Here is a 26,782-nt window from a genome sequence, read left to right as displayed (position 1 = left end):
AAAGATTTTATTGAACGACGAAAATGCAACAAGACATTCAAAATTATTTACCAATTGTCATGTTTCGTGGGACACCCTGTATGTCCTGGCGCTGCATCATTTTTGTTTATATTATGTTTTGATATTTAATTTATACGGTCTACAAGATGTACATTTTGCTATATGATTTTTTATGAAAAACATCCCCATCACATCATTACGGGTTAGGTTGCGCATTCTAAGGTCCCGCAGGCTACAAAATGAGCAGGAACCACCATATCTCATGCGTCAAGCTGTGTACTGCAGTGGGAGGAGATCAAAACAAAGAATTCAGGGACAACGCATCATTTTTAAGGGAAAAGGGCCCAAGGGTTGGAATAAAAATACATTGCTATTGTATTTTCCATATTGACCAGAAAGCCAAAAATCATATGTATTCGCTCTAACTTGATATATGAACTTGTTTTTTGTTGGACTGTAATATCACATCAGAGTATGTAGTCCTTTCCCTTCAACTTCTGTGGGGGCACTGGGTTTGTTTACATTCCTCCCACAGTGTACAGTACACAATTTTCGTATATCTGAGTTAGGCGTTCCTGTATGGGACTAAAAAGATTATTGAAGGTTTTTAACTGGGGAAAACTCCTAAAGCAAAATCGTCCAAGCTATTTTTCTCTTAAAACTGAAAAAGAAGCTAAATAAAGCTTTAGAAATGGCTTTTAAAAATTAAAGCTATTAAATCCATTATTTTGTTTTGCACAGAGATAAAACTGCAATTAATGCGTAAAAAATCAACATACACGTTTTTTTGCAATGGAAATGCTACTTGCGGTACATTAAGAACAACAAAAAACCAAATTTGTATTTAAATATTAAATTGTAATTGTAACTGTAAAACTATGCGTTGCTAATTAATTTTTATTCTGTCAACAATCCGCCACTCAATTAAAATAGACCTTTAACATTTTTTGTTAGAGAGTTCAGAGTTCCTCCATTTTGTTCATTATCTAAAGAAAAAAAGAATTAAAAAAGGTTTTATTTTAAATGGACACTTCATGCTTCATTCGAACAAGTTTTGTGTTACACTCGTTAAAAATGGAACAATTAGTATAGCTAAAAGCTTAATCAGGTTTTCTGAAACATTTTCTTTATTCTTTAGTTAGTTATGGTATAAAAGCTTACAATTAGATTATTAAGAAAATAAGGCGTCTCATACCGAATAACTTAGCGTCCATACAATTTGAGAAAATTGCAACATACGACTTAGCCGTAAGAAAATCAATTTAATTTCAAACAAACCTATAGTCATCGATTATCTTTCGCCACATTTGTATATACTTAATATTTTATAATATTTTTAAATTAATTTTTTATATTTTATTTTTTAGAAAACGTTTTTAACAGATTTCGAAAAATGTGAGTGGTGCGCGGCATTCTTAGATAGTTGCGCAAGCGACAAGAGAAATACAGTTATAAAAGTATAAAATATAAGCTATATACAAATGTGGCGAAAGATAATCGATGACTATAGGCTTTAATATCTGAATGATTTGTTTGAAATTAAATTGATTTTTTTACATTATAAGTCGTAGGTTGCAATTTTCTCAATTTGTATGGACGCTAAGTTATTCGGTATGAGACGTCTTTAACAATTTTCTCCTTACAGACGCAACAGATAGAAGTAAGATTAGTAGCGATCAAAAGCGCTTTTTTATCGCATTAAGCCTATACCCCCTTTCATTTTTCGCGAACACTCCCTTTAAAGTAAAATTTATTTCCAGGATATAAAAGGGTGTATTGATGTAATTTTAAGTAACCCCAAAGATGGTCATTGATAACAACAAACAACATTTTAAATAATAAAGATATTATTGTTTTCTATCGTAAAACGTTATTAAATTGCAAATTTCCTCCTTGTCTTTGCTGCTTAAATCCGCAAGTGACTATTAAGGGACAGTAAAGGAAAAATGAAAGGGGGTATAGGCTAAAAGCTAATCACTTTAGCTCTGGATCGCGACCCATAAAAGTTATATCTGATGTTCCATGTCTCGAGAAATTGATATAAAACTGTCAAATTTATAATTGTAACTTAAGTTTTCTCCTATTATTATTTTATAATTTTCATTTTTATTTTTAATAGATATAATTGATAATACTATTTATAAGTCCGTATTACGTCACAAGAGCTCCCGCCAATGAGAGTGCAGTATACTGGTCACGTGATACAGACAGAGACAGTGCGTTCAAAATTAAAAATATCCACACGAAATTTCCGGTCTTTGTAAGTTCTGTGAATTGTTCAAGTTTTGTAAATTCTGCTGTAAATACGCTGAATTCTGCAATAAATTCGATGAATTCTGCAGTAAATTATGCCAAATCTACAATAAATTCTGTGAATTCTGCAGTAAATTATGCCAAATCTACAATAAATTCTGTGAATTCTGCAGTAAATTATGCCAAATCTACAATAAATTCGATGAATTCTGCAGTAAATTATGCCAAATCTACAATAAATTCTGTGAATTCTGCAGTAAATTATGCCAAATCTACAATAAATTCGATGAATTCTGCAGTAAATTATGCCAAATGTACAATAAATTTTGTGAATTCTGCAGTAAATTCTGTGAATTCTTAAGTTTATATTTTGTGAATTTTATGAATTCTGTTGTTAATTTAAGAGATTGTTGCTAACTGTTCTGTGTCTGTTTAGCGGGTAGTTTACGAAGAGAGGACAATTTCTCTTATATCCTCCTGTTAGCCCTACCTTCGTTAAGTCAATCTAAAATAAAACAAAAATATTATAATAGCGTTCAGATTTTTCTTTTTTTTTCTGTATACATACATTGCAAAGTTTTTAAGTTGTTTTAAGATTCTGCAGCGCACATAAGTAAATTAATTTTCGAATCAGCCACGTCAATCTAAAGTAAATTAATTTTCGAATTAGCCACGTCAAACTAATATAAATTAATTTTCGAATTAGCCACGTCAAACTAAAGTAAATTAATTTTCGAATTAGCCAAGTCAAACTAATATAAATTAATTTTCGAATTAGCCACGTCAAATTAAAGTAAAATAATTTTCGAATAAGCCACGTCAATCTAAAGTAAATTAATTTTTGAATTAGCCACATCAAACTGATATAAATTAATTTTCGAATTAGCCACGTCAAACTAAAGTAAAATAATTTTGAATTAGCCACGTCAAAATAATATAAATTAATTTTCGAATTAGCCACGTCAAACTAACCTTAAAATAATTTTCGAATCAGCCACGTCAATCTAAAGTAAATTAATTCTTGAATTAGCCACGTCAATCTAAAGTAAATTATTTTTTTAATTAGCCACGTCAAACTAATATAAATTAATTTTCGAATTAGCCGCGTCAAACTAATATAAATTAATTTTCGAATTAGCCACGTCAATCTAAAGTAAATTAATTTTCGAATTAGCCACGTCAAACTAAATTAAATTAATTCTTGAATTAGCCACGTCAAACTAATATAAATTAATTTTCGAATTAGTCACGGCCCACGTCAAACTAAAGTAAGATAATTTTGAATTAGCCTCGTCAAAATAATATAAATTAATTTTCGAATAAGCCACGTCAAACTAACGTAAATTTTTTTATCAAATTAAATAGCTATTGAGAAGCATTTCAGAAGTTATTTAAATTTCTACAATGAATCCTAGATATATGAATACATAGCAAGAGTTTTTTATAATGTCGTATTCATATTTAAGATCAAATGCCGCGGAAAAACTAGTGAAATATATTAATTGCTGTTCTGCATATGTCAGGGCTATTTATTTACCTTGACTTAAAAATAAAAAGCAGTTTCTTAAAAATTATCAAAAAATTTATGACTCTGCAATGATATTTGGATATATTAAATCGTATTTAACCCTTTGAAGCGGCGAACATCTTAGCAGCTTTCTTGTGCAGACCAATTATGAAGCATAACTGCTGTCATACATTTTTAAATAAATTTCAAGACGACATTTCATCCGCTGTTGCTATGTATTCTTATATATGAGTTCACAATTCATGCCGTGTTCATTTCTCCCCTGTCAAAAATTAATCAAACCCCATTATGAAATTTGATCGTGTATCCCCATTTACCCGAACCAAATTAATACAAAGTAGCGTTTTAATCACTTTTAATAAATATGATTTGATTCTTGCATGTTTTTGATTATGTCGAGGGTCTCAGTTATATTTTTATATTTTTAAGACATTTACTTTTGTATATAAATAAATTATAAATATAGATTACCGAATTAAAGTAATAAAAAAAAAATCTGTGAAAACAAAATTAAGATTAAAGACACATTTATATGATGGGCGGGGCAAATATAATATAGCTCTAATAATACCGACAAAAAAAATAACCACCCAAAATATAACAACCAAAAATATAACCACCAAAACTATAACCATTGTTAACCAAAAATTTAACCATCTTTTCCAAAAATATAATCATTTTTTATCTAGATAAATAGCCATTTTTCGACCAAAAATACAATTAAGTTTTAACCAAATTTTTTTAACAAAAATACAACTATTTTTTGGTACAAAAATACAACCATTTCTAAACCAAAAAAAAGTTATATTTTTGGTCAAAAAAACTATATTTTTGGTCAAAAAACTATATTTTTGGTCGAAAATGGTTATATTTCTTGTTGGTTCTATTTTTAGTCTGTTATATACTTGTAAGTTATAATTATGGTTGGTTATATTATTAGCATCATTTATATATGCATGGTGTTACTCAGCCACTTTTATCATGAGATAGAACTAAAATAGTATATCAATTATACAGCTGATTAGGGTTCAACCAATTGTACCCCCTTCACATATTTTCCTGACACTCCCTTTAAGTTTGTTGCCCTATTTTTGATAATAGTTCAATTATTATTTTTTGTTTATTTACTAATATTACTGCTCAGTTATTAGAGTGAAAGAAAACTATAAACATTATGGTTGGAAGAGATTACTAGATGTGATGGAGAGCAGGAAGAAATAACTTATCATTATTCTCGAAAAATATATGTGTAATCAGTATGATACATTTTTTGAATTTTATTTTAAAATTGAATTCAGACTTATGCAAATAATTCAATTAAAAATTATTAATTAAAATAATGTGATTTAAGCCAAAACATATTCTTAAAAATTTTATTCCAAATTTGAATTTTGAACTTATCTGAAAAGATGAAAATTAATAAAGTTCGACCCCGATATTCACCTGAAGCTTTAAAAATCTAAAGTCAGTAAAACGAATTAATCTTTAATATCATAAAATATCTTTCAATATCTTCAAATATCTTCAAATATGTTCTAATATGTTCAAATATCTTTAAATATCTTCAAATATGTTCAAATATGTTCAAATATGTTTAAATATCTTTAATTAAATATCTTCAAATATATCCAAATATCCCAATATTGATAATGCTTAATCTGTACTCTGTAGTCAAACAACATGTTGATGAAAGAGTTCTGTATAATTTCATGAATTTGCAAATTGGTTCTTAACCTTAACTCTATCTCTACTGGTAAAAGCTAAATTTATTCATTAATAAAGATGTTTTTACACACAAAGATATCCGTACATTAATAAATTAATAATTTTGTTAAAAGGAATTGAGTCTGTGTCACAAACTATGATTTTCTAATCTCTATATCTTTGTAATCCAATGCCATAGACCTTAGATATTTCAAACCATGAATTCTGTTAGATGAAAAAACCTAAGTTTGAAATATCAAAGGTTTACACCATCATGTGGAAAAAAATATAGGTATTAGAAAATCAGAGTTTGTTACAAAGACTCAATTCCTTTGTTTAGATATTAAAGTTTGACAAAACTAAGGAAAAATAGGTGACATTGATCATTACTCATTACAAAACATATTTATCATAATAGTAATTATATTATTATCGAATCCTTCAATATATAAATTATTAATGCTTGTATTTAATTGGTTTTGTTAAATCGAAACATTCCATGCATGGTCCATGCAATGGGATATCAAAATAATTCATTTTTTCCTTAAAGGGAGTGTTCGCGAAAAATGAAAGGGGGTAAAGGCTTACGGCGATAAATAATCGCTTTTGATTGTTACTAATCTTTCTTCTATCTGTTGCGTCTATAAGGAAAAATGTTAAAAACGTCTCATACCGAAGAACGTAGATATATGATTTAATATCTAAATTATTTGTTTGACATTAATTTGATTTTTTTACGATCCAAGTCGTATGTTCCAACTTCCTCAATTTGTATGAACGCTTCGTTCTTTGGTATAATACGTTTTTAACAATTTTCTCCATATAGACGCAACAGATAGAAGTAAGATTAGTAGCGATCAGAAGCGATTATTTATCGCTGTAAGCCTATACACCCTTTCATTTTTCGCGAATACTCAGATTAAGTAATAAGGATTAAGGATATCTCATTCTAAAGTTTTCAGCTCTGAGATCATAAATAGTCTGCTATGAAGCCGAAACCACACTTGAATAAATGAAAGAAAATTCCGGAAAAAAACACTTAGTACTTAAATAGCTTTCCGTTCATTAGTTTACCACTTTTTGTTGAAATCCCTCCCCTCCCACCTTTTGTTAAAACTAATAGTTGCGCCTGAACCAGGAATCTGCGGGATATCGTATTGTTTAGATAGAAATCAGTCAATTCAAGGAAATAGTTTTTCAAAAATTCATTATTTGACAAAAGGAACTGAGTTTTGGTCAAAAACTTAAATTTCTATATCTTTGAAAACCAAATGCTGTATACATTTGATAATTAAAACTTAGACTTTTTTATCTAACATAATTTATAGTATGAAATGTTGGGCTGAAACGATATACGGATTAGATAATCAGAATTTGTGGCAAAAACTCAATTTGTTTAGGGGTTTCTCCAGAGGCGCAACTAGGACTTTTGCTAGGGGGGGGCAATATATTATTTTGTTAGGGTTTGTGGGGGTTAAGTGGGGGTATCCCCCCTTTTTCGAAAATTTTTCAAAAACAAAAGTGGTTTTTTAAGGGTTTGAAGTCGAAAAAAAGGAAATTTTAATTTTTTGCATGCAGATTTGGCTGTGTTCAATTCAAATCGATTTTTTTGTTCTTGTGTTTTTACAAAATTTATACTTCCAACAGCTGTAAAATGAATGATATGAGTCAATTCATTGAATATGTGTGCGAATCGCAAAAGAGTATTGTTTAAGTACCTGGTTTAATTACAGATTAAATTGCAAGAAATAATCATTTATAGTTTCTGGAAAAAAAAACATAAAAATACATAGGTAAATAATAATTTCAATCATCTACATTGAAAAAGGACAGATAATGTTACCATTTCTCTTGAAGTTATTGAATTAATGATTGATCTAACCAACATTCATAATATAAATTCATTTTCGATTTTATAGAACTTCTGTCAAAGAAGATAAATGTTGTTAGTTATCAAATATGATAATCAATTAGAAATTTGCCAGGTTCAGAATTTTCTCTAGATTTGGAACTGATTTTTTGCCACAAACTCAAATATTCTAATCCCTAAATCTTTGCACCGAGTGGTGTAAACATTTGATATTTCAAACTTGGAATATTTTACCATAAGAATTCAAAGTTTGATATCTACGAGTACTCTTTAAACTCAACACAAATAAAATACAGTTCAGAACTTTTTTTTACATTTAATGTTTACAATGGCCTTTAGCCTTGAGAATTGAGAAAGATAAAAATATTCTTTTTAAAACTAACTATAGTATAATAAAATAGTATAATAACTCTATTGGTTTTCTTATTCCTGTGATACTGATTTTCGCCATTCTTTCTTTCTTTTCATTCTGCAGGGGGGGGGGCGCCCCCCCTCTCAGGTGATAGGGGAGGGAGCGCGCACCGCCCGCCCCCCCTAGTTGCGCCTCTGGGTTTCTCCATTTCAACCCAATCAAGGGAAATGAGTTTTTACCACAAACTTAGGTTTTCTAATCCCTATATCTCTCCAACCTGATGGTTTGAACTATTGATATTTCAATATACTCAGTTGATCTAACAGAATTCATAATTTGAAATATCTAAGGTCTGCACCATTTGGTAGCAGCTAAACTGTACAAAAAGTTTGGTATTGTAATTTTAAAAATAATTGTATAACTTCCAGAATTTGTCAAACATTTTAAAATATCTCAAAAGTTTAAATTTAAATTTACTGTTAAATTCAAGATTTGAATTCAATTTTGTAATTGAATTTTCCTAGATCGAACTCTATGGATTCTAATGATGATTGGAGGATTATCTGTATCTATATTATTATCCTATCAAACCTATATTGCATGGATTGAAGATCCCATCTTAACTACAGGTAAACGGACATTAGAAATGTGGCTCGGAAGGAAAATTACTATGGGCTGGACGCATTAATAAGGTGGTTCAGACAGATGATAATGTGTGTTGGACAACTTTTAGTGTTTTCCATCCTTTCCCTATTTATTAATGAGATTAACATTTGACATTATTATTTTGATAATGGATCAATCAAAGGAATTGAGTTTTGCCACAAACTTAAATTTTCTAATTGAAGGATTGTCTAAATTCCGATCTAATATAAATTCAATTCTCTTTGGTGGGCATGCTGCGCCACTACCAGCCAGGAAGGCCAGAAACTCCCTTTAATTTGACTTGTTTAAGATAACAGAACTCATAGTTCGAAATATCTAAAATCTGTGCCATTTGGTAGCAAAGACATATAGGGATTATAAAATCAGCGTTTAAGGCAAAGATTCAATTCCTTTCAGGCTTAGTAAGTGGTAAAACATTCATAATAATGTCTAAATGTAGCTTATAAACCTTTTAGTAAACCGTTTTTTTGTTTAGTTTCCACAACTGCTTTGCCCATTGACAAGTTAGAATGGCCAAGTATTACAATTTGCGGACAGGGTAGAGGAATAGGAGCAATTCAGAAAATTTTGGGAATTCAATTTTTCAGGTTTCTTTAAACTTGATTTTAGAACATAATTTTTACCTGCTCTGAGGCGGAATTTAAAGAATTTAAGCCGCGTTGCTGAACCACCAAAAGTGGTTCCAATTATGTGCCGGCTCAAATCTAATTTCACGTGGAACCAACCATTCTTGAGTTGAGCGGCGTCACAAATTTATGATGCAGCTCAAATGCTTTAAATTCGGCTTCTGCATTTACTCAAATTAAATATACATTCTTTCCAGATACTTAGAAAAGGAGGGTATTCAGTTAGGTTCATTAAATAAAGAAGAAATGGAACTTCAAGAAAAGGAGTTTTATAAAAATGAATATCCAGGATTATCAAATGGACCAATAAGCTTGGTGAATGGAATGACAAGCACTGATCCTGATTCTCTATTAGAATCTGAGGTTTACAAAAAGTCCAAGGCCGGATGCTATGATAGTGCAGCATTGACCAAGTCCTTGTTTTTTAAGTGTATTAGTCTGGGGTATACGCTACCATCATTTCAGTATGCTGTAGATGATACTTGGCATGCTTGCTATTTTGCAAAGAAATTGAGAAACTTGGCAAATTTCAAGGATGCAAATACTGTTTGTGCCGAGCGATCTGGAAGACTTATGGATTTCTATGCAGAGTCGGAAACAAAACATATTTCAGCCATTTTAGGAAGCAACAATGTTAAATTGATTTTTAGATTAGGCAGCAATTAATTTCCTACATTTACAACATTGCCATAACATTGCTATTGCTTATTTAGTGAAGTTGATAAAGAACAATACCTATGTTTGGTTCCCTGCAAAGTACACCAATGGTTTGTGGTCAATGACTTCAATGGATAAGAGCACTGCCGTTCCAATTCTTGATTCTGTTGTAAAGGATGAAAATGTTCTTCCTGAAGATAAATGCATTGCCCTCAAAGTATTTTTTCATCCCAACAGTTCCTTTGGCTTCCAGGGTTTAGAGGTGGATTGTGGCCTTGCCATTTCATCCTTAGTGATTTGTGAACGATGGGTTGAGGAAACTGATTCTGGAAGTACCCTGAGCCCAAGTCAACCCCAATCAAGTAGCGTTTTTGAGACAACTTTAACAACATCTTCCTCCGGTCCTAAAGGAAGCGATTTAACTTCAACCCAATCAACCACCTCCTTTGGTACTTCAAGTACTGAAACAAGCCTACAAGAATCTTCATATGCGGCACCTGAAACAACTAGTACTTCTACAAATACTTCTCCAATATCTAACCAACAATTTTCTGCAATTGAATCCACTGAATCTTCTACAATCTGGACATTAGCATTTGAAGATTCAGCAATTCTAAATGTATCATTATCCACCTTGAATATGTCAACTACTACTTCTGGTTCAAGCACAGACAAATCTACAGACAACACAATTGAATATTTTACCTCACAACCTTCACCAACAGAATTTAATATCTCTTGGATAGACAATCTTATGAATTCAGGGACCCAATTTGATGAATTTGAGCTATGTTACTGAACTACCTTCTGCTGGTTAAATTTTGAACGACTGATTTAAAGTTAAATATTCAGGAAGAAATTTAATTGGTGCGGCATTAGCAAGTTTAAATTAATTAAATTCGGTCCCAGATAGAACAGAGTCCGATTCAACTCAACTGTTAACTCCATTTGAAGATATCTACGATGAACCAAACTATTGTGTAAATCAAGAAAGAAGTTATGTTGACATTTTACCAGACATAGATCTGTTCCTCAATCCTTCTAGGAAATCAGAACTTGAACTCCATATTGATAAAGAAAGAGGAAAATACAAGTCAGCATTTGATAATTTAAATTACAGACAATCCTACAGGAATATTCTTGAGCTTCTGTGGTACAGTGGAAACCCTTGTAATGATGTTCTAAATATAACCTCAGAATTTCAAGGAGAAAAATCTTTACTAAAAGAGTGCTACTGGAAAGGAAGAAAAATAGATTGTTCTGAGTTGTTTATAATGACCCCAACAGATAAGGGAATGTGCTGTGTACTGACCTTAAAGGAGGATCTTAATCCAAAAAGCAAATATGAATCCATCATCAATGACCTACAATCACAAGATAAGACCAACAAATTTAATACAGATGAAAGAAAATCAAAATTTGGTAAGAATCTGCTTACTTTTTAGGTGTTAGGTATTTTCCCAAAGGCAATTTCAATAGGACCACTTCCCAAGTAGCAATTTTCCAATTTTAACTTCCCAAATTTGCAATTTCTCAGGTGGGAACTTCCCAATCACTGTGGCTAAAATATGATGGGGACCAAGTACTCCGGCTAGGGTCGAAGTAGGTTGTTGCTGCTTGGGAAATTGTACATTTGAGAAGTTACCTCTTGGGGAAATGTCTTTGGGAAAATGCATAACATCTGTGCACTGTGACTAGGACAGACTTGGGAAGTTACTGCTTGAGAAATTGCACATTTGGGAAGGGCCTACCATTGAAAATATCCGTGGTAAATGGCCTTTTGGGAAAATGCCTTGGGAAAATACATAACATCATTTTTTATATTAATGTGGTCATTGGTAACTTTAAGCATTTTTTACTTTTAGAAATGAAAGCACCTGAGGCTGGAGCAGCAAAAGGTTTAACTTTAATTCTTGATTCTCACACAGACTTGCAATCAGAGAAGTCGATAGGAGATGATTTTATTGGGTTTCTAGTTGGAGTATCTAAAGGTGGAGATTATTCCCTTCTTGATGAGAGTAGTATTCTCTTGTCCCCTGGACACCAGCATTATCTAGCCCTCACTGCAACCAACATTCAGTCATCAAATCTTCAGAGCATAGATCCAACCATACGTAACTGTTTATACCCAGGGACTGAATTTAATGATAAGAGCAGCAACGCTGAACTACTGATTCAAAGATGAACCACCGATTCAAAATTTTAAATTAAAGAAGGATTTGAATTGATGGTTGAAATTTAAGCCGACGGTAGGCAGTTTTAATTCATTAAATTCGGTTCCAGATGAGGTTCAGCTAAATCTGAAGACTAATTATACGAGTTCAAATTGCATTTTTGAATGCAAGCTGAATTGGGCATGGGAGAGATTGAACTGCACTCCATGGTACTATCCACCAATTGAAGATAGTGCAAAATTCTGTGACCCATGGGATACCTTGATGTTTATGACTGAACTGGATCAGGTTCCCAATAGTAGATGTTCACATTGTCTCCCAGATTGTGAATACACAAGCTACAAAGTATCTCTCTCCTCAGCACCATTCAGGTATTCAGATATCTATACAAATGTGTTGGTTTTTACAGGTTAAAAAATGATATGCTAAGCTTACATAATATCTTTTTTTTAGAGGTTGTTCTGTTCTGAACGAGGAGACTAGCATGTTCTGCAGATATTCTACATCCTTGACCCCATCATTATGGGCCGATAAAATAATCCCATTGTATCAGTTTGTGGCACCACTTCCAGATTACATAAAAAAGGTTGGAATTTTAAGATCTAAAACTGTTTGATTGTATTAGAGAAGTGGGATTAGATTTAATAAATTGCAACTGGTCGTTTAGCTACCTACTGCTGGTTCACATCTTGAATCACCGATACAAAGGATTCATGATTCATGAGAATTTGAAGGGTGATTAAAGATTTGAAACAGCTACAGGTAGTTCAGCGACCTCTCCAACTCATTAAATTTGATCCCTGAGTTGGAAAAAGATATAAAGATGTAGGTTCTTCCTGAAGATAACAAACAGGCTAAATTTCTAACGCCTGGTTGGTACCAAGGACCGAATTTAATAAATTTGAGGGTTCGCATAGCTGCCGCCTGTCAGCTCAAATTTAAATCACCGATTTAAATTCTTTATGACTCTTTAACTTTGAATGGGCGGTTCAAATTTGAACCGGCAGTAAGTAGTTGAGCGATGCAGCTCAAATTCATTAATGTAATGTTTAGCTGAGCGAGGCCCACAATAAGGTTTTGAGGAAAACTATTTACGGACTTGAATACAATGCCTATGAGAAAGATATTGCAATACTAAATATTTACTGGGAATCCGACCATGCACTGCAGGTTACCTATATTTTGGTAATAAGTAAAAGTACTATCAGATTAATTTTCAATTGTTTTAAATCTTAAAACAAAAATTAATAAACAGTTTTATCTAGTTTAAAAGATCTCTACGCATGACCTTCTTGGATTTTTTATCACAAGTTGGAGGTATTCTTGGCCTGTTCATTGGTTTCAGGTTAATTTGTTTCTTATTGATCTTCATATTAATATTTATATTCAAATTTAACTTCATATTGATATTTTTATTGATATCCATGGAGATCCTATAATTGATCTTTATTTTGGTCTTTATATTGATCTTCATATTGATTTTCAAATTGATCTTTATAATGATCTTCATAAATTGATCTTTAAATTATTTCTTGTTTAGTGTAATAAGCGTGGTTGAAATTGTTTATTGGTTTACTTTTAAACTCTTCAGGAATATTAGGCCAGCATATCTCTCAACATTCGATTCTAACTTTGATATTTAAATCTAACCATATTTTTACAGATAAAACGAAAAAGCGTTTTTTTCTGTTCCTGAAACCAAAATAATTGAACAAAAATTATCCAAAACTGGCAAAATCATTGAATAGGAAAAATATTAAATCATTCCTAGTTAAATTCTGATTCTTAATGTGCCCTCCCCTCGAGAGCCAGTAATACTGCTGTACTTTAAACTACCCTACTGCTGTACTTTAAACTACCCTACTACTGTACTTTAAACTACCATACTGCTGTACTTTAAACTACCATACTGCTGTACTTTAAACTACCATACTGCTGTACTTTAAACTACCATAATGCTGTACTTTAAACTACCCTACTGCTGTACTTTAAACTACTCTACTACTGTACTTTAAACCACCTTACTGTTGTACTTTAAACAACCCTACCACTGTACTTTAAACCACCTTAGTTTTGAACTTTAAACTACCCTACCGCTGTACTTTAAACTACCCTACCGCTGTACTTTAAACTACCCTACCGCTGTACTTTAAACTAACCTACCGCTGTATTTTAAACTACCCTACTGCTGTTCTTTAAACTATCATACTGCTGTATTTTTAACTACCCTACTGTTGTACTTTAAACTACCCTACTGCTGTACTTTAAACTACCCTACCGCTGTACTTTAAACTACCCTACCGCTGTATTTTAAACTACCCTCCTGCTGTACTTTAGACTATCCTACTGCTGTACTTTAAACTACCTTACTGTTGTACTTTAAACTACCCTACCGCTGTACTTTAAACTACCTTACTGCCAGATACAGGTTTCTAGTTAAGGTTTTATGAAACAAAATGTAAAATTCCAAAGGTTTTATGAAACAAAATGTAAAATTCCAAAGGNCTCTCAAAATATATGTTTACGATTTCGATGTAAAAATTGTCTTATTTTCCATGTAAAATATTTTGTACAATTTAAATAATCTCGATACGGAGTAAATAAATATCTAGATCTTAAAAAAAAAATAGAATAAAACAGGAAGTGTCACATTTTGTTTTTGGTTTGTAGGTTGGCACCCTTGAATCAGCCAATATTCAAGCCATTGTAGCCAACGTAGTTTTTCACTGATTAAATAATTTTTGGGTTTTCGCGGTTGTAGAAAAAAGTTTTTAATTTTTTGTAAGAGTAAGACTTTCTAATCTTAATGGTTTATTTTTGCTTATTTTAACTTTTTTGGGAGGAAACATGCTCAACAAAGGAATTGAGTCCTTGCCACAAACTCTGAAGTTCTAATCCCTGTATCTTTGCCACAATCTCTGATGTTCTAATCCCTGTATCTTTGCCACAATCTCTGATGTTCTAATCCCTATATCTTTGCCACAAACTCTGATGTTCTAATCCCTATATCTTTGCCACAAACTCTGATGTTCTAATCTCTATATCTTTGAAGCTGCAATGTCGTGGACCTTAAATATTTCAAACTAAAACTTCTTTTAGATCAACTAATCTAGTTTTGAAACAGGTTTACACAATCAGGTTGCTAAGATATTTGGATTAGAAAATTTGAGTTTGGGGCAAAGACTCAATTACTTTCGTAATCTTTTTGAATTTTAAACATCGTCAAAAAGAAGTTGCTTCTAAGGTTTCCTTAACCTAGGAAAAATTACTATCTTCTCTGTTAGATTCTTGATTAAATATTATTTTCAGAATGCAGAGACCAAATTTAATTATTTATTATTAAGTTTATTAATTCGAACACGAGAGAATTACTTAACTTTATTTTAAACTATTTAATTTTACGCTCAAAATACCTTTTAATTGATATTTTTCTTCAATTGAATATGATTGTAAAGATATTATTAAGTAGACAATTTTTATTTTTCATAAAGAATTAGTTATGAAATCATAATTTTTTTTTTTGAAGCCTAGATTGAATCTTTAGAGGGAATTTATAGTGTTATTATAAATCAATGCTTATTATTCTGAAAACTGATTATTTTAATCATGAGTTCTATACAAAAGTGGCTTGTATTTTCTACGGCAGGAAAATACTTATAGAAATCATCAAAATGAAACACTATATATAAACAAAGAAAATCGTCGATACTTCCATGTTAATAATAAAATAAGGTTTAAGGGTACCGTTGTGAATCAGGCATTATACCATCTTTACTTTCCTTTAAGCATGACAATGAGTGCTGTAAACGGTTTAATAAATATTGAATAATTAAAGCTAAACATACAATGCCATAAACAAGCATATCTCAAAACTTTTTAAAAGAAAAAAGAAAAAAGTATTTAAATCCTCGCACACAACTAAACAATTTTTGTTTTTTTTTCTGGAAGGGGATAATTAATTTGGCGTACCGTCCTGTTTTACCTTAAATAGTCTGTATTATACAACTTACAAAAAAAAGTCAACCTTGAAATGAACAGGAGTTTACCAAGTGCTTCGTCTTGGGTGTAAATTGAAAATTAACGCATTTAAACCCTATCTCTGCTGGGGTACTTGAAAACCAGGATATAATGGGGGGGGGGTTCAATTTGACCCCCCCCTCTAAATCCCATGTTTGATGTCCAAATATGACAAATGATACATTATTGGAAAGATCTTGTGCTCTAATTTTAGAATCTGCAAAAAAATGCAGGAATAGGGTTAAGGTAGCAAGGTTGTACCAGTAGTTTCATTTGTTTTACGAGGAGTTTTGCGCAGTCGGCCTGTATAGAACTGACTCTCTTGTAATTCTTGCCGAGTGCGCGAATCTCCTCTGGGCTTCTGCTTCAGGGTTATTGTGAACGAGTTTGAAAAGACAACGTCTCCTGTCCAATCTGTTATTTTAATTAATCTATGAGATCATCTAGATAAGTGTACAAAAATTTCGTCTACAAGTCGCGGTTAATTGACCCCAGTTTTCCTTTCTTATACTCTTCTATCTATAGTTTATATTCTTAGATAATTTAGTAAAATAAGACCAATTGTTACAACGAATTTGTGTAAGATCTCATCTTATCCTTGTTAGATTTGATATACACTCTCCTAATCTTGATATATTTAGAAGTTATAATTAAATATCTGGTTTAGTATTTACTACGGAAATGTTGAGAAAACCAAATATTTTTCAAGTTTTATTTTTTAATCTACACAGTGTCCAATAACGAATATCTACCGACGAGTGTTTATTTAAACTGAAAATAAAAGACAAAGTTTATAAGTTAGAAAACATTATCGAATCGTAACTTTTACATTAGGGTGGAGTGTCTGTTTGGGAGGGGCAAATTTAGGGCGCTTCTCGAGCAATTCTTTACTTTCAGAATTACCCACAAAACTATAAAGAAGATATTCAATCTTTTTTGTGTCAAACCATTCAAAATATTTCTTCAATGTTATTGTAAGCCAACTAAGGGTTTAGCCATATGAACATAAGCTGATTTAAGTTCATGGCTCCCAGTGCTAGGAAATGATGCATAATAAATGCAATCTATAAAGCCAAACAAGTCCTGAGTTAGTCCAAGGGTACTGAACTCTGAGTATGTGTGCAACCCTAAATATTAAACATTGTAGAACCAATATTGCCAAGCTGGTCGCTGGGTGCAGTGAGCCCGGAGTACGGGGAGCCTGATAACCAACTCCGGAGAGTATCGAACCCTTTCATATCTAGAGAAATAGGGGAGTTAGGGAATAATATGATGCTGGAGAAATGAGAAACGGCATTATCTGCCGGCGGAGAAAGCAAATTGTCTGCCATCTTATGCCCGATACAAAGTCAGTCAGCAAAAAGTATCTAAATAGAAGAGTTGAATAAAAATATATTCGCCCTCCAGGCGAATGTCGTGTGTAATTAGATCAACTTTAGTTGGTCCAACACTAATCGTATGTATAATTATAATGTAAATATATTGTGTGTGTGCAACCATGCTTAATACTAATATTAATTAAATATAATTAATTAATTAATTACCCTTAATTGCTTTGTCTTATCAAAATCTAAGAAGGAATGAGAAAGCCATGTTTATTCATTTGAAAATTAATCATTTGAAATTTAAGTTTCTCTACAAAAGTTACACATTTCTGCTACAGAAACAAGAAATTTTTACAATTTTTAAGTAAGAAAAATAACAATATCTTCCAAGTTCTTAATCAGACCTAGGTTTAAAAAGTACAAGGACGTAAAGGACACGCCTTTTTTCAAGTTATTGGGCGAATTAGTTATTATATATATAGCTAGCAAGGCAAAAACAAACAAAGACCTTTATAAAAAGTTGTATTGGATCTAAAATAATTTTGTAAAATTGGCCAATATGTGAAAACCTAGGAAACTTCAGGATAATAGTGTTATGGGAAAAGGTAATATTTTAGATTGAAAAAAAGTTTAAATGTTATTTAATCTTACAATTTTTTTATTATATTCAGAATCAGAGCTGTCCGGGCAAAAACATGTCAAAAAGGTATTTGTCTTTTATTTTGCTGAAAGAGACTGACATCGTAATTTCAAGTGACCCTCCATTTAAAGAGGGATACGCGGGATTCACAACGGTACGCGCGCTTGAAACTTTCATCTATTAAAAATGTTTAAGTTAGCAATGTTTTTCTGAGTTTCAAAAGTGTTTAAATCTGATAACTTCTGCATTGTTTCTGAAGCAAGAAATGCACAAGTTACGTTTGCATGGAAACCAAAAAACCGTCATAATTCTTTGATTTGTAAAGAGAAACACGAAAGAAAACTCTCAATATGTGACTATTTGAACGATAACATGTTGATTGTTGGCCGAGCGGGGGAAGGCAGGCAGCCATGAGCCACCACTATTTCCCCTTCCGTGCCCACTGCGATTTAATGGTCTCATGCTCTCAAGCAAAAATCGTTGAGAGTTTTGCTAATAACTTCTAAAAAACCACATCTAACAACAAGTGCTTTACAGTGCTAAAATGTGCATGTAAAGGGCTACAGAAAAGCATAAGTGAGTTAGAGCGGTAAAATTTAAGCTTAGGGCGTTACGACACTTCAAAGTCAGCCCTGTCTTAAAAATTGATGAGACTGTTTATAAGGAGGCTGAATCTATGTGTGCCACATATTAGCTTTTGACTGAGTATTGCATCTTGAAATATCACAAAGTCTTATGATTATTCAATTACTGACTCATTATACTAAATTCATCTTAAAATCACTCATTAACCAACTTTGTGATATTTCAAGATGCAATGCTCAGTCAAATTTGTCAAAAATTTAATTGTAAAACAGTTTAAGAATTCAAAACACAAAATATTAATCTTAAGTAGAAATTAAAAAATGGTTTGAGTTGTGGTTTTTGCGTGACGCGGCGGGATTTTTTAAAATCACACTTTAAAGGCTCTTAATATACCATTTAAAAAAGTAGTTTTGCCCGAAAGAGTCAAATGTGGTGGTACGGAAGGGGAAATAGTGCATGGTGGCTCATGGCTGCCGGAAGAGAAAAAAGCTAATATATGGCACGGAAGGGGAAATAGTGGTGGCTCATGGCCGCCTGCCTTCCCCCGCTCATTGGCCTAATAAAAATTTAACATTTTTGTTATTTCTCAGATTTTTGTGAATACTTTAAACGTGAAAGTATCTGGATGTGCAGCTGCAGGTATATTTGTAAATAAAATGAGCACAAGTTTACACAATATTTTTTATGCAAGGGGTGTCCCACGAAACATGACAGTGGATAAATAGTTTTTAATGTCGTCTTCCATACACTGTATTAGATATTAAAGGCTTTTTGCAGTTTATTTCGTTAAACAAATCTTTTGCTCAAATATATGTTACTTGGAAATCAATTTTACTATAAAATGGCTCCCTTATAATATCTTTTATTATTGTCTTTGGTATTAAACAACTTAACAAATTATGGAAGAAGACATTTAAAACTATTAATCAACTGTCATATTTCGTGGGATACTCTGTATATAAAATATTCTAAAGAAAAGAATTCTAAAATGTCCTAAAGTTTAAGATAAATTTTAAAATTTTATGACGTACGTATTTGTTTATAATCTAGAGAGATTTATTTTTTTTCTTGGTTAATCATGTTCAACTGCACAAGGTTATCTTTATAATTTTTTTATTTCGTTTGCCTTAGAGAGGTTTATGTTTTCAAAAGTTTAAAACTCATTATTAGATAAGAAAAATAAATTAGAAAAGAGTTTTTAATTTTATAAATACTGTTTTTGTAAATCATTAAAGATAGTTCATTAAATATATACAACGGTTGCAAAAGTTAATTAAGGATAAGTAAAAACAGTTTATAAAAATTGTAGAACTTGAACTTACCATGTACGAGAAACTCCAATTTAACTTCAAGACGTTAAGATACATAGAATCAAATATTTTTTCTTCAATGAATGGTTTAAACTTGAAAAATTATAAACCACTTTGTAGATAATTTTCGTAAGAACTTTTTTAGAAACTTTAGAACGAACCTTTTAAAGAGACTGTACACGTAGTTTTAAGTGAAATTCCGTTTAAGAGAAAAATGCCCGATTCACAACCGTACCTTTGTCTCAAGCAATACGGTGACTGTTAAAATAAAATTGCGGAGTTGTATTTTTTTGCTAAAATTGGAAATGTTTGTTAAAATCGTTTCCATTTTTCGTTTTGATTTAATCTCCTTGGTCAGAGTAAAACTCTTGCACAATCTAATAAACTAGTTTCCTCTTAACAATTTAAACTTTGAAAGTCGACATTTTGAAAAATCATTCTCAAATTTTCGCAGATTTATCTATTTCATAGTCGCATTTTCAAAAAAATGTGAACATTTTTTCCAGTTGAGGTTTTTTTAATTTAGACGGTCAATAAACCTTTCCTGCGGTCATGTGGGTTGCCATAAAAAATAATTGGGCCAGATTTTTTCATCCGTTATGACCTTTATTGAATTCAAACAAACAGGCAGACAAGCAAAGTATATAATACATTGGTTTTTGTTCTCTTCTATAAATACGTACATGCTCTGTTTCAAATGTTGTGCTCCATGCTAAAATTTACAATTATATCTATAATTCAAGACATAAATATATTTTTCTATTGAATTCTTGAATGATAGAATCGTCGTTTCTAGGGGTGCTACTTCTACCCCAAGACATGACGGAGAAAGGCACATGCTACTTCATTCATTTTGAATCAGATTGGAAGGGTTTCGCAGATTTTCTCTTTCGAGTTGGAACATTTCTAATTCCACCCGCATACATTTAGACAACAAAAAACCAAACAGTAACTGTTTTTTTGCACCCCCTCCCTGGCGCTGTCAACATAAGCATATATTATAGCTTATACTTGAATATACTATTTTGAATTATACCAAATATTTTATTTTTTTTTTAATCTCATACTTTGGTAACCAGAAAAACATGGAATGATTGTCGTCTTCTTAAATTTGTTGATGTCGCTACGAATTTACGAATAGTTTGTGGCTGATGTATTTTAAGAAAGTTAATCTTTAATATTTCAAAAAAATACCTTTGTAACCTAATAACTTCTTTGTTTTGCATAATTTATAGAAAGGCGGATTACGACCAGTCCACTGTTTGCTGGTTACCAGTCAAAAACAACTCGACTGTTGTTGAAAACAAACACAAAACGGTGCGATAAACGAGGTTTTTAACCGAATAATTTCTCATTTTATTCTATTTTAGATGAACACGGCAGATCTCTATACCACTTTGAACCGTAATAAGATATATATCTTCATAAATTGTGATCTCTACTGTGCAAACTTTCTTGAAAAAAAAAAAACATTTCTTTTATCACAACTTTGCTCATTATATTGCATTTCGGACGAAATTGGAAAATGTATTCATATTACAAAAAAAATAATTTCAAGCTGCCAAGTCTAAAACATAGATGTGTCCATAACTTCATAATTGTTGCGAAGCACGAAACATTTATAGGAAAAAGATCAAAATTTAAAGGCGTAGCTATACATAACAGATCATATCATGTATAAAGTAACTGAATTAAAACTAGAAGTATTATATTTATTAATAATTCAAAAATATCAGTTAAAGATTTATCAAGTTACTAACCAATATTAAATATAATATATATATATATCTATATATCAATAAAAATATTCTTTAAAAATCTAATAAATGTTAATTTGTTTAAAAAAAGCACAAAAGTTAAATCTCATAATACGAGTAGGATTTGTTAGAATAATACAAACAGATGTAATTAAGAGATATATACAGATAAAAAAGTTACAATAATAAAAATCCTAATTAAAATTGATAAAGTTATTTCAAAGTCATATAATATGTAATGCTGTAAAGAAGAATGAAGAATTAAGAACATGGTTACCCTCTACAGATGACTCAAAAATACATGTTAATTTTAGTTTTTAAATGAATTAAATTAAGTGAACATACAGATCTTTTACATGCCCTGCCTCAATTAAGATGATTATTAATACGGATTTTTAATAACTCTATCTTGGTCATGAGATTACACCGGTAAAAGCTAAAGCACCATATTTTGACTTAAATTTAACTTTATTTGTATTAAAGTTGATGAAAGCCTTTTTTATATTTACAAATGTTTGAAAGCATTTAGAAGTTAAAACAAATTTTTCGGAGATTCCATGAAAAAATAAAATTGGTTTTCTAAATTCGTGTTTTCCAGGTTTGATGAAAACCCTGAGTAAAATTACGTAAATCGAAATTTTTAATTTATGTAAAATACTAAAATATGAGATTAAAGGGCAAAACATATTATTTTGTGAAGTATTAATAATCTAAATTGAATAATAGTTGGTGATTTTTCCTTTCCAGCTTTAAACAATATATATCCGAATAAACTGAGTAAAATTTATGGGAACTTTTAAAATTATAAGTCTAACTCAGTTTCTTATTTTAAGAAATTGACATATCCATTGATCAAAACTTTGGATTTGACCAATCAGACATCTTCTAATATTTCCAAAAAGGGAGAATTGAGGTAAACTCACTCCGTTGATTTGAAAGTCTCCAGCTCTGGTTAAGTTTTAGTAGATTTGTTTCAAAGTTCCTTCAGATGAAGACGACTTTTATAACATTCAAACCATGTCCGCGGGTCTGGAGTTAGAAAGTGGGGTTTGCCCTGAAAGCATGAGTTTATTGACAAAATTAACAATGGCGCGGGCTGGCTGCTCCGGATCAAGTTCAGCAAATACGTGGCATTGGTTGCATGGCGAAGACGACTGTTTTCGCGCCACAAAAGCAAAAAGCCGCATGGAGCGGTCCGTGCCGTCCGTGTTCTTTAAAGTCCAGCGCCGGTCCTCTGGATCCACTCCACAGTGGGAGATCTGAGCAACAGAATAGTGCTTCCGAAAAAAAAGTTTTCTGCTTTGATCTGTTAGAGTAATACCTTGTCCTGAAATTGGAAATTTATTAAAAAAAATTCATAATTTTCACATTTAAATTTAAAAAGTTAATCAAAGTTTTACAAATTTCCTTACCTGACACTTTAAAGTGGACAGTAGTTGGAGAAGGAAGTGGTCGCGTAAGGATAAGTTGAGAAACTGTCTTCCGAACCGCCTAGATTAAAGCGCTATTAATTTAATTAAAATGGTCCGCCAAATTATAGACAACGAAGAACTGAGTTTTGACACAAAATTAAATTTTCTAATCCTTTTATCTTTGTAACCTAATGGCGGAAAACTTCCCCAAAAAACATTTTTACCGACTTTTTGTGCCAATGGCGAAGTTGTCAGGTAAATTAATCTGGACTTTATATGTTCGTCATTGGTTTGTCGGAGACTAAATGTTTGCAGGGTTAATAATTCAAACTTAGATCGTTTGATCCGACAGAAATCAAATTTTGAAATTTCAAAGGTCTACGAACTTAAAGGTTAAAAAGCTTAACGGATTAAAAAATCAGAGTTTGTGGCACGAAATCAGCTCCTTAAAGTTATATATGAAATAGTAAAGTGTACAGCACATTACGGGGGTAGTAGGAGTAGGAGTAAGAGTAGAAGTAAAATTAGGAGTAGGAGAAGGAGTAGGAGTAGGAGTAGGAGTAGGAGTAGGAGCAGGAGTAGGAGTAGGAGTAGAAGTAGGAGGGTAATATAATTGCAGATCTAGTTCTTGAATTGAATAGACATTCTTGGAGTTTGGTGCATTATGCATTTGAAGTTTTATTTAACTAAAAGAATCAAACTTTAGATTAAAGAAAAGAAACAAAAAAAACAAAAACAATACGAAATATTCAAATATTCAAATATTCAAAAACAAAACCATGGCATATACCTAAAGCTCTGAATATATAAATCTAGAAAAACAAATAATGAAGTAGAAAAATATATTTCAATCCAACAATTTCAATAATCCTACACCATGAAATAGAATTTAAATTCGGTATAAAAAGAAACGTATATCTAATCAGTGGAAAAAGAAAAAGTTTTAGTCTTATTTTTTAGAAAACTTTTTGAGACACGGCTTGAAGTTCCACTTTGACATTTGATGGAAACCCTAACTTTTTAATATCCAAAATATGGTCTACCTTTTTTAACGTGAAAGTTTTAGGTCAAAGAATCCAATATCATTATTGGAAAGGGTTTGATTCGTAAAACAATGTTTTGAAACTCACGATGTCATTTAATTGCTATCTAATAATAAAAACAATCTTTAATAGTTATGTTTACTTGAACACCCTGTATCTGTAGAGATGGACATCGTTTTTTTTTTTGAAGAATAAAATGTGTGAGAACAAACTAATTTTTCGTGAAAAAGGGTGTCGTTTAGAAAAAAAAAATAACGATGGACGAACGAAATGGAAGGTTCAGAGAAATGAAAAAAATTATCGTTTTTCAAAAACGAACGAAAAAAACCCAAAACAACTGATTAAAAATCGTTCGAAAAAACTTTTTAAAAAAAACGAATTTCACCAAAAAAAAACGATAGTTTTTACCAAACGAAGGATTTTTTGACTGTACAGCACTGTAATAACACACTATACTTTTTACTGAACAAACGATTGTTTTAAACAAAATATTAAAAAAATTATAGATTAATTTCTGAACGAACAATTTCAGTTCAGTTTAGTGAGAAAACAAACGAATGAATGTTAATTTTGATAATGAACGAAATCAATTTTTTTGAAAGATTAAAAACCCCAAACGAGATGGGTCGTTCACAAACGATAAACGAGCATAATGCAAAAAGTCGAACAAGCCCATCTCTGTGTACCTGTGGTCCTGTCAGCTGATCAGTATCCTGAGAAAACAGGTAGAAAACGTTGCACGCAGCTCCATACTGGAGCAGCTGGACAAGCTCAGGGTGATTAGTCTCTACTTGATTCCCTAGCAATAATACAATATAGTAATTTTACAATATTATACTTTATTTAATTCCCTAGTAATACAACGATATGTTTTATATATATATATATAAAACTATCAAACTACCTCCCAGGTCCTCTAGCGGAATACACATAAAACTACCTCTTTGGCCCCCTAGTGGAATACAAATATAAAAATACATCCTCGGTCCTCTAGTGGAATACAACTGTAAACCTACCTCCTAGGTCCTCTAGCGGAATGACCAGCCTGCAGGGCAAGGCTAGTGCTGTGATGGTGTGTTGATAAATGAGAGCTGATAAACTTGCAAACACTGGTTCATTGCTATATCCCTTCAATTTCACTCCCTTCTCTGTTGGTTCGATCAGGAAGTGACGAACAAGCTCATTAGATACCTCCTAAATGTAACTTCTTTTAAATTGCTATCAAGACATGTAGATTTTCAGTTTGATCAAAATATTCTGAAATATTTAGTTTATACCAAATAAAGACCAATTTAAAAATAAAGAGTGAAAATTCTTTTAAAAGTTTTTTCTTTCCAACCAGCAACTATCTTTTCTGAATTTTGTTTTGGCTTTAAGTTTTCAATATCAATAAATGATGGGGTTTGAATGATTTTGTAAAAAGTATGCCTTAAGTGATTCGTCGATACTAATCAAGAAAGTTTATATGTTAAACCTCTTATATCCTCTGCATTTTTTTGATTTAAAGTAAAATAACTTTTTCTTTTTTAACTTTATGTAATCACCTTGGTTGGAGGAATACTAGACACCTTTAACGCTAAACCAAAAGCACCAGGAAAACTGTTAGAATCACGTACCAGAAACGTTCCTAAATTATTCTATATTATTATCTTTATCATGATTAGAACCGTTACTATTGTTATTTGAATATCATTATCCTCTTCTCATTGTTTCGGCATTCATATCGTTATCATTGTTATCATTACTATTGTTATAATAATAATTATTATTATTATAAATATTATTACTATTATTATTTATTATTATTATCATTATTATTATTATTATTATTTTGAACCTGGTTGTTGGTCTTGAAGTAAAGAAATTGCTTCTTCACGAGTAATATTCTTCTAAAATATTGATTTTCTTAAATTTCTGTAACAATCAAAAGTTCAAAAGTGAATTTCTTCATAAATGAATTACTTCATAAATGAATTGCTTCAAAAATGATTAAATGAGTACATAAAATGATTAAATGAGTACATAAAATTATTAAATGAGTACATACTACGAATAAATAAGTAAGATTACCTTGTACCAGAACTTGTAATTATCCTTGACTATCTTGACATGAGAGGGAGGAATATCACTAGGCTCGGAGCTAACTGAACCTCGTCTAGCTTCAGAGCTAACCGATCCTCTCCGGGATCCAACTAAACCTTCTCCTTGATAAACCGAACCTGAACAAATAAAAGATAATCTATTAAATGATCTTCACACTCAGGATGTTGCTTTTCAGAGACCTACATATACTAGGGATGGTGATCTATTAAGAACTACCTACTGGAGAAGGAGCTCTTCAGAATGACCTACCTACTGGAGAAGGAGCTCTACTTGTTAGATCTATCCTACTAGGGATAGTGCTCTACAGAGTGACCTACCTACTGGAGAAGGAGCTCTACTTGTTAGATCTATCCTACTAGGGATAGTGCTCTACAAAGTGACCTACCTACTGGAGAAGGTGCTCTACTTGTTAGATCTATCCTACTTCCCCCACGGGAACCTGAAACAAGATTTATTGTAAAGTTTTTTAAAAACAGATTTTGAGAAATATACTTTTTTTGAATTCTTTAATTCGGTAAAACTGAATGTAAAGAAGAGAGGGAGGGGAGGAGAGATATATAGGGAGCCGGAGGAACGGGGGGAGGGGTTGAATGCAGTTTTTTGATTTGTTAAAATACATTGTAAATGTGGGAGCTTATTTGCAGCATTGAAATAGTAAGCATTTTAGAATAATTTATTTTAAATTCTAATTTTTGTATTTGGAGTCAGAGTTCAGTGCATATGGATATTAAATATACATATATGACGATCAGGGAGGGGG

General features: G+C 31.6%; 2 protein-coding genes across 2 annotated transcripts in view; one reads left to right on the top strand and one right to left on the bottom strand.

Moving 5' to 3' along the window:
• The first annotated feature begins 11,898 nt into the window (after positions 1-11,898).
• LOC111707459 (uncharacterized) lies at positions 11,899-13,388 on the top strand. The gene is made up of 4 exons (XM_023480570.1): positions 11,899-12,201; positions 12,284-12,416; positions 12,884-13,000; positions 13,371-13,388. Exons 1-4 carry the CDS (start codon positions 12,095-12,097, stop codon positions 13,386-13,388), a joined length of 375 nt encoding a protein of 124 aa, XP_023336338.1. The 5' UTR covers positions 11,899-12,094.
• Positions 13,389-22,247: 8,859 nt separating this feature from the next.
• LOC111707454 (tensin-4) overlaps positions 22,248-26,782 on the bottom strand; it is a gene marked incomplete at its 5' end in the record, with an annotated part of 16,501 nt that continues 11,966 nt past the window's right edge. Inside the window, 8 exon segments of the mRNA XM_023480565.1 lie at positions 22,248-22,791; positions 22,877-22,955; positions 24,606-24,718; positions 24,936-25,113; positions 25,464-25,546; positions 25,757-25,808; positions 25,990-26,138; positions 26,408-26,461. Of these exon segments, the coding sequence (XP_023336333.1) occupies positions 22,475-22,791; positions 22,877-22,955; positions 24,606-24,718; positions 24,936-25,113; positions 25,464-25,546; positions 25,757-25,808; positions 25,990-26,138; positions 26,408-26,461 (1,025 nt within the window). The 3' untranslated portion in view covers positions 22,248-22,474.

This window comes from Eurytemora carolleeae, unplaced genomic scaffold, assembly GCF_000591075.1.
Source record: "Eurytemora carolleeae unplaced genomic scaffold, Eaff_2.0 scaffold576, whole genome shotgun sequence".
Taxonomy (NCBI): Eukaryota; Metazoa; Arthropoda; class Copepoda; order Calanoida; family Temoridae; genus Eurytemora; species Eurytemora carolleeae.
Note: the sequence above shows the minus strand (reverse complement) of the source record. Positions and strands in the feature narration are given on the sequence as shown.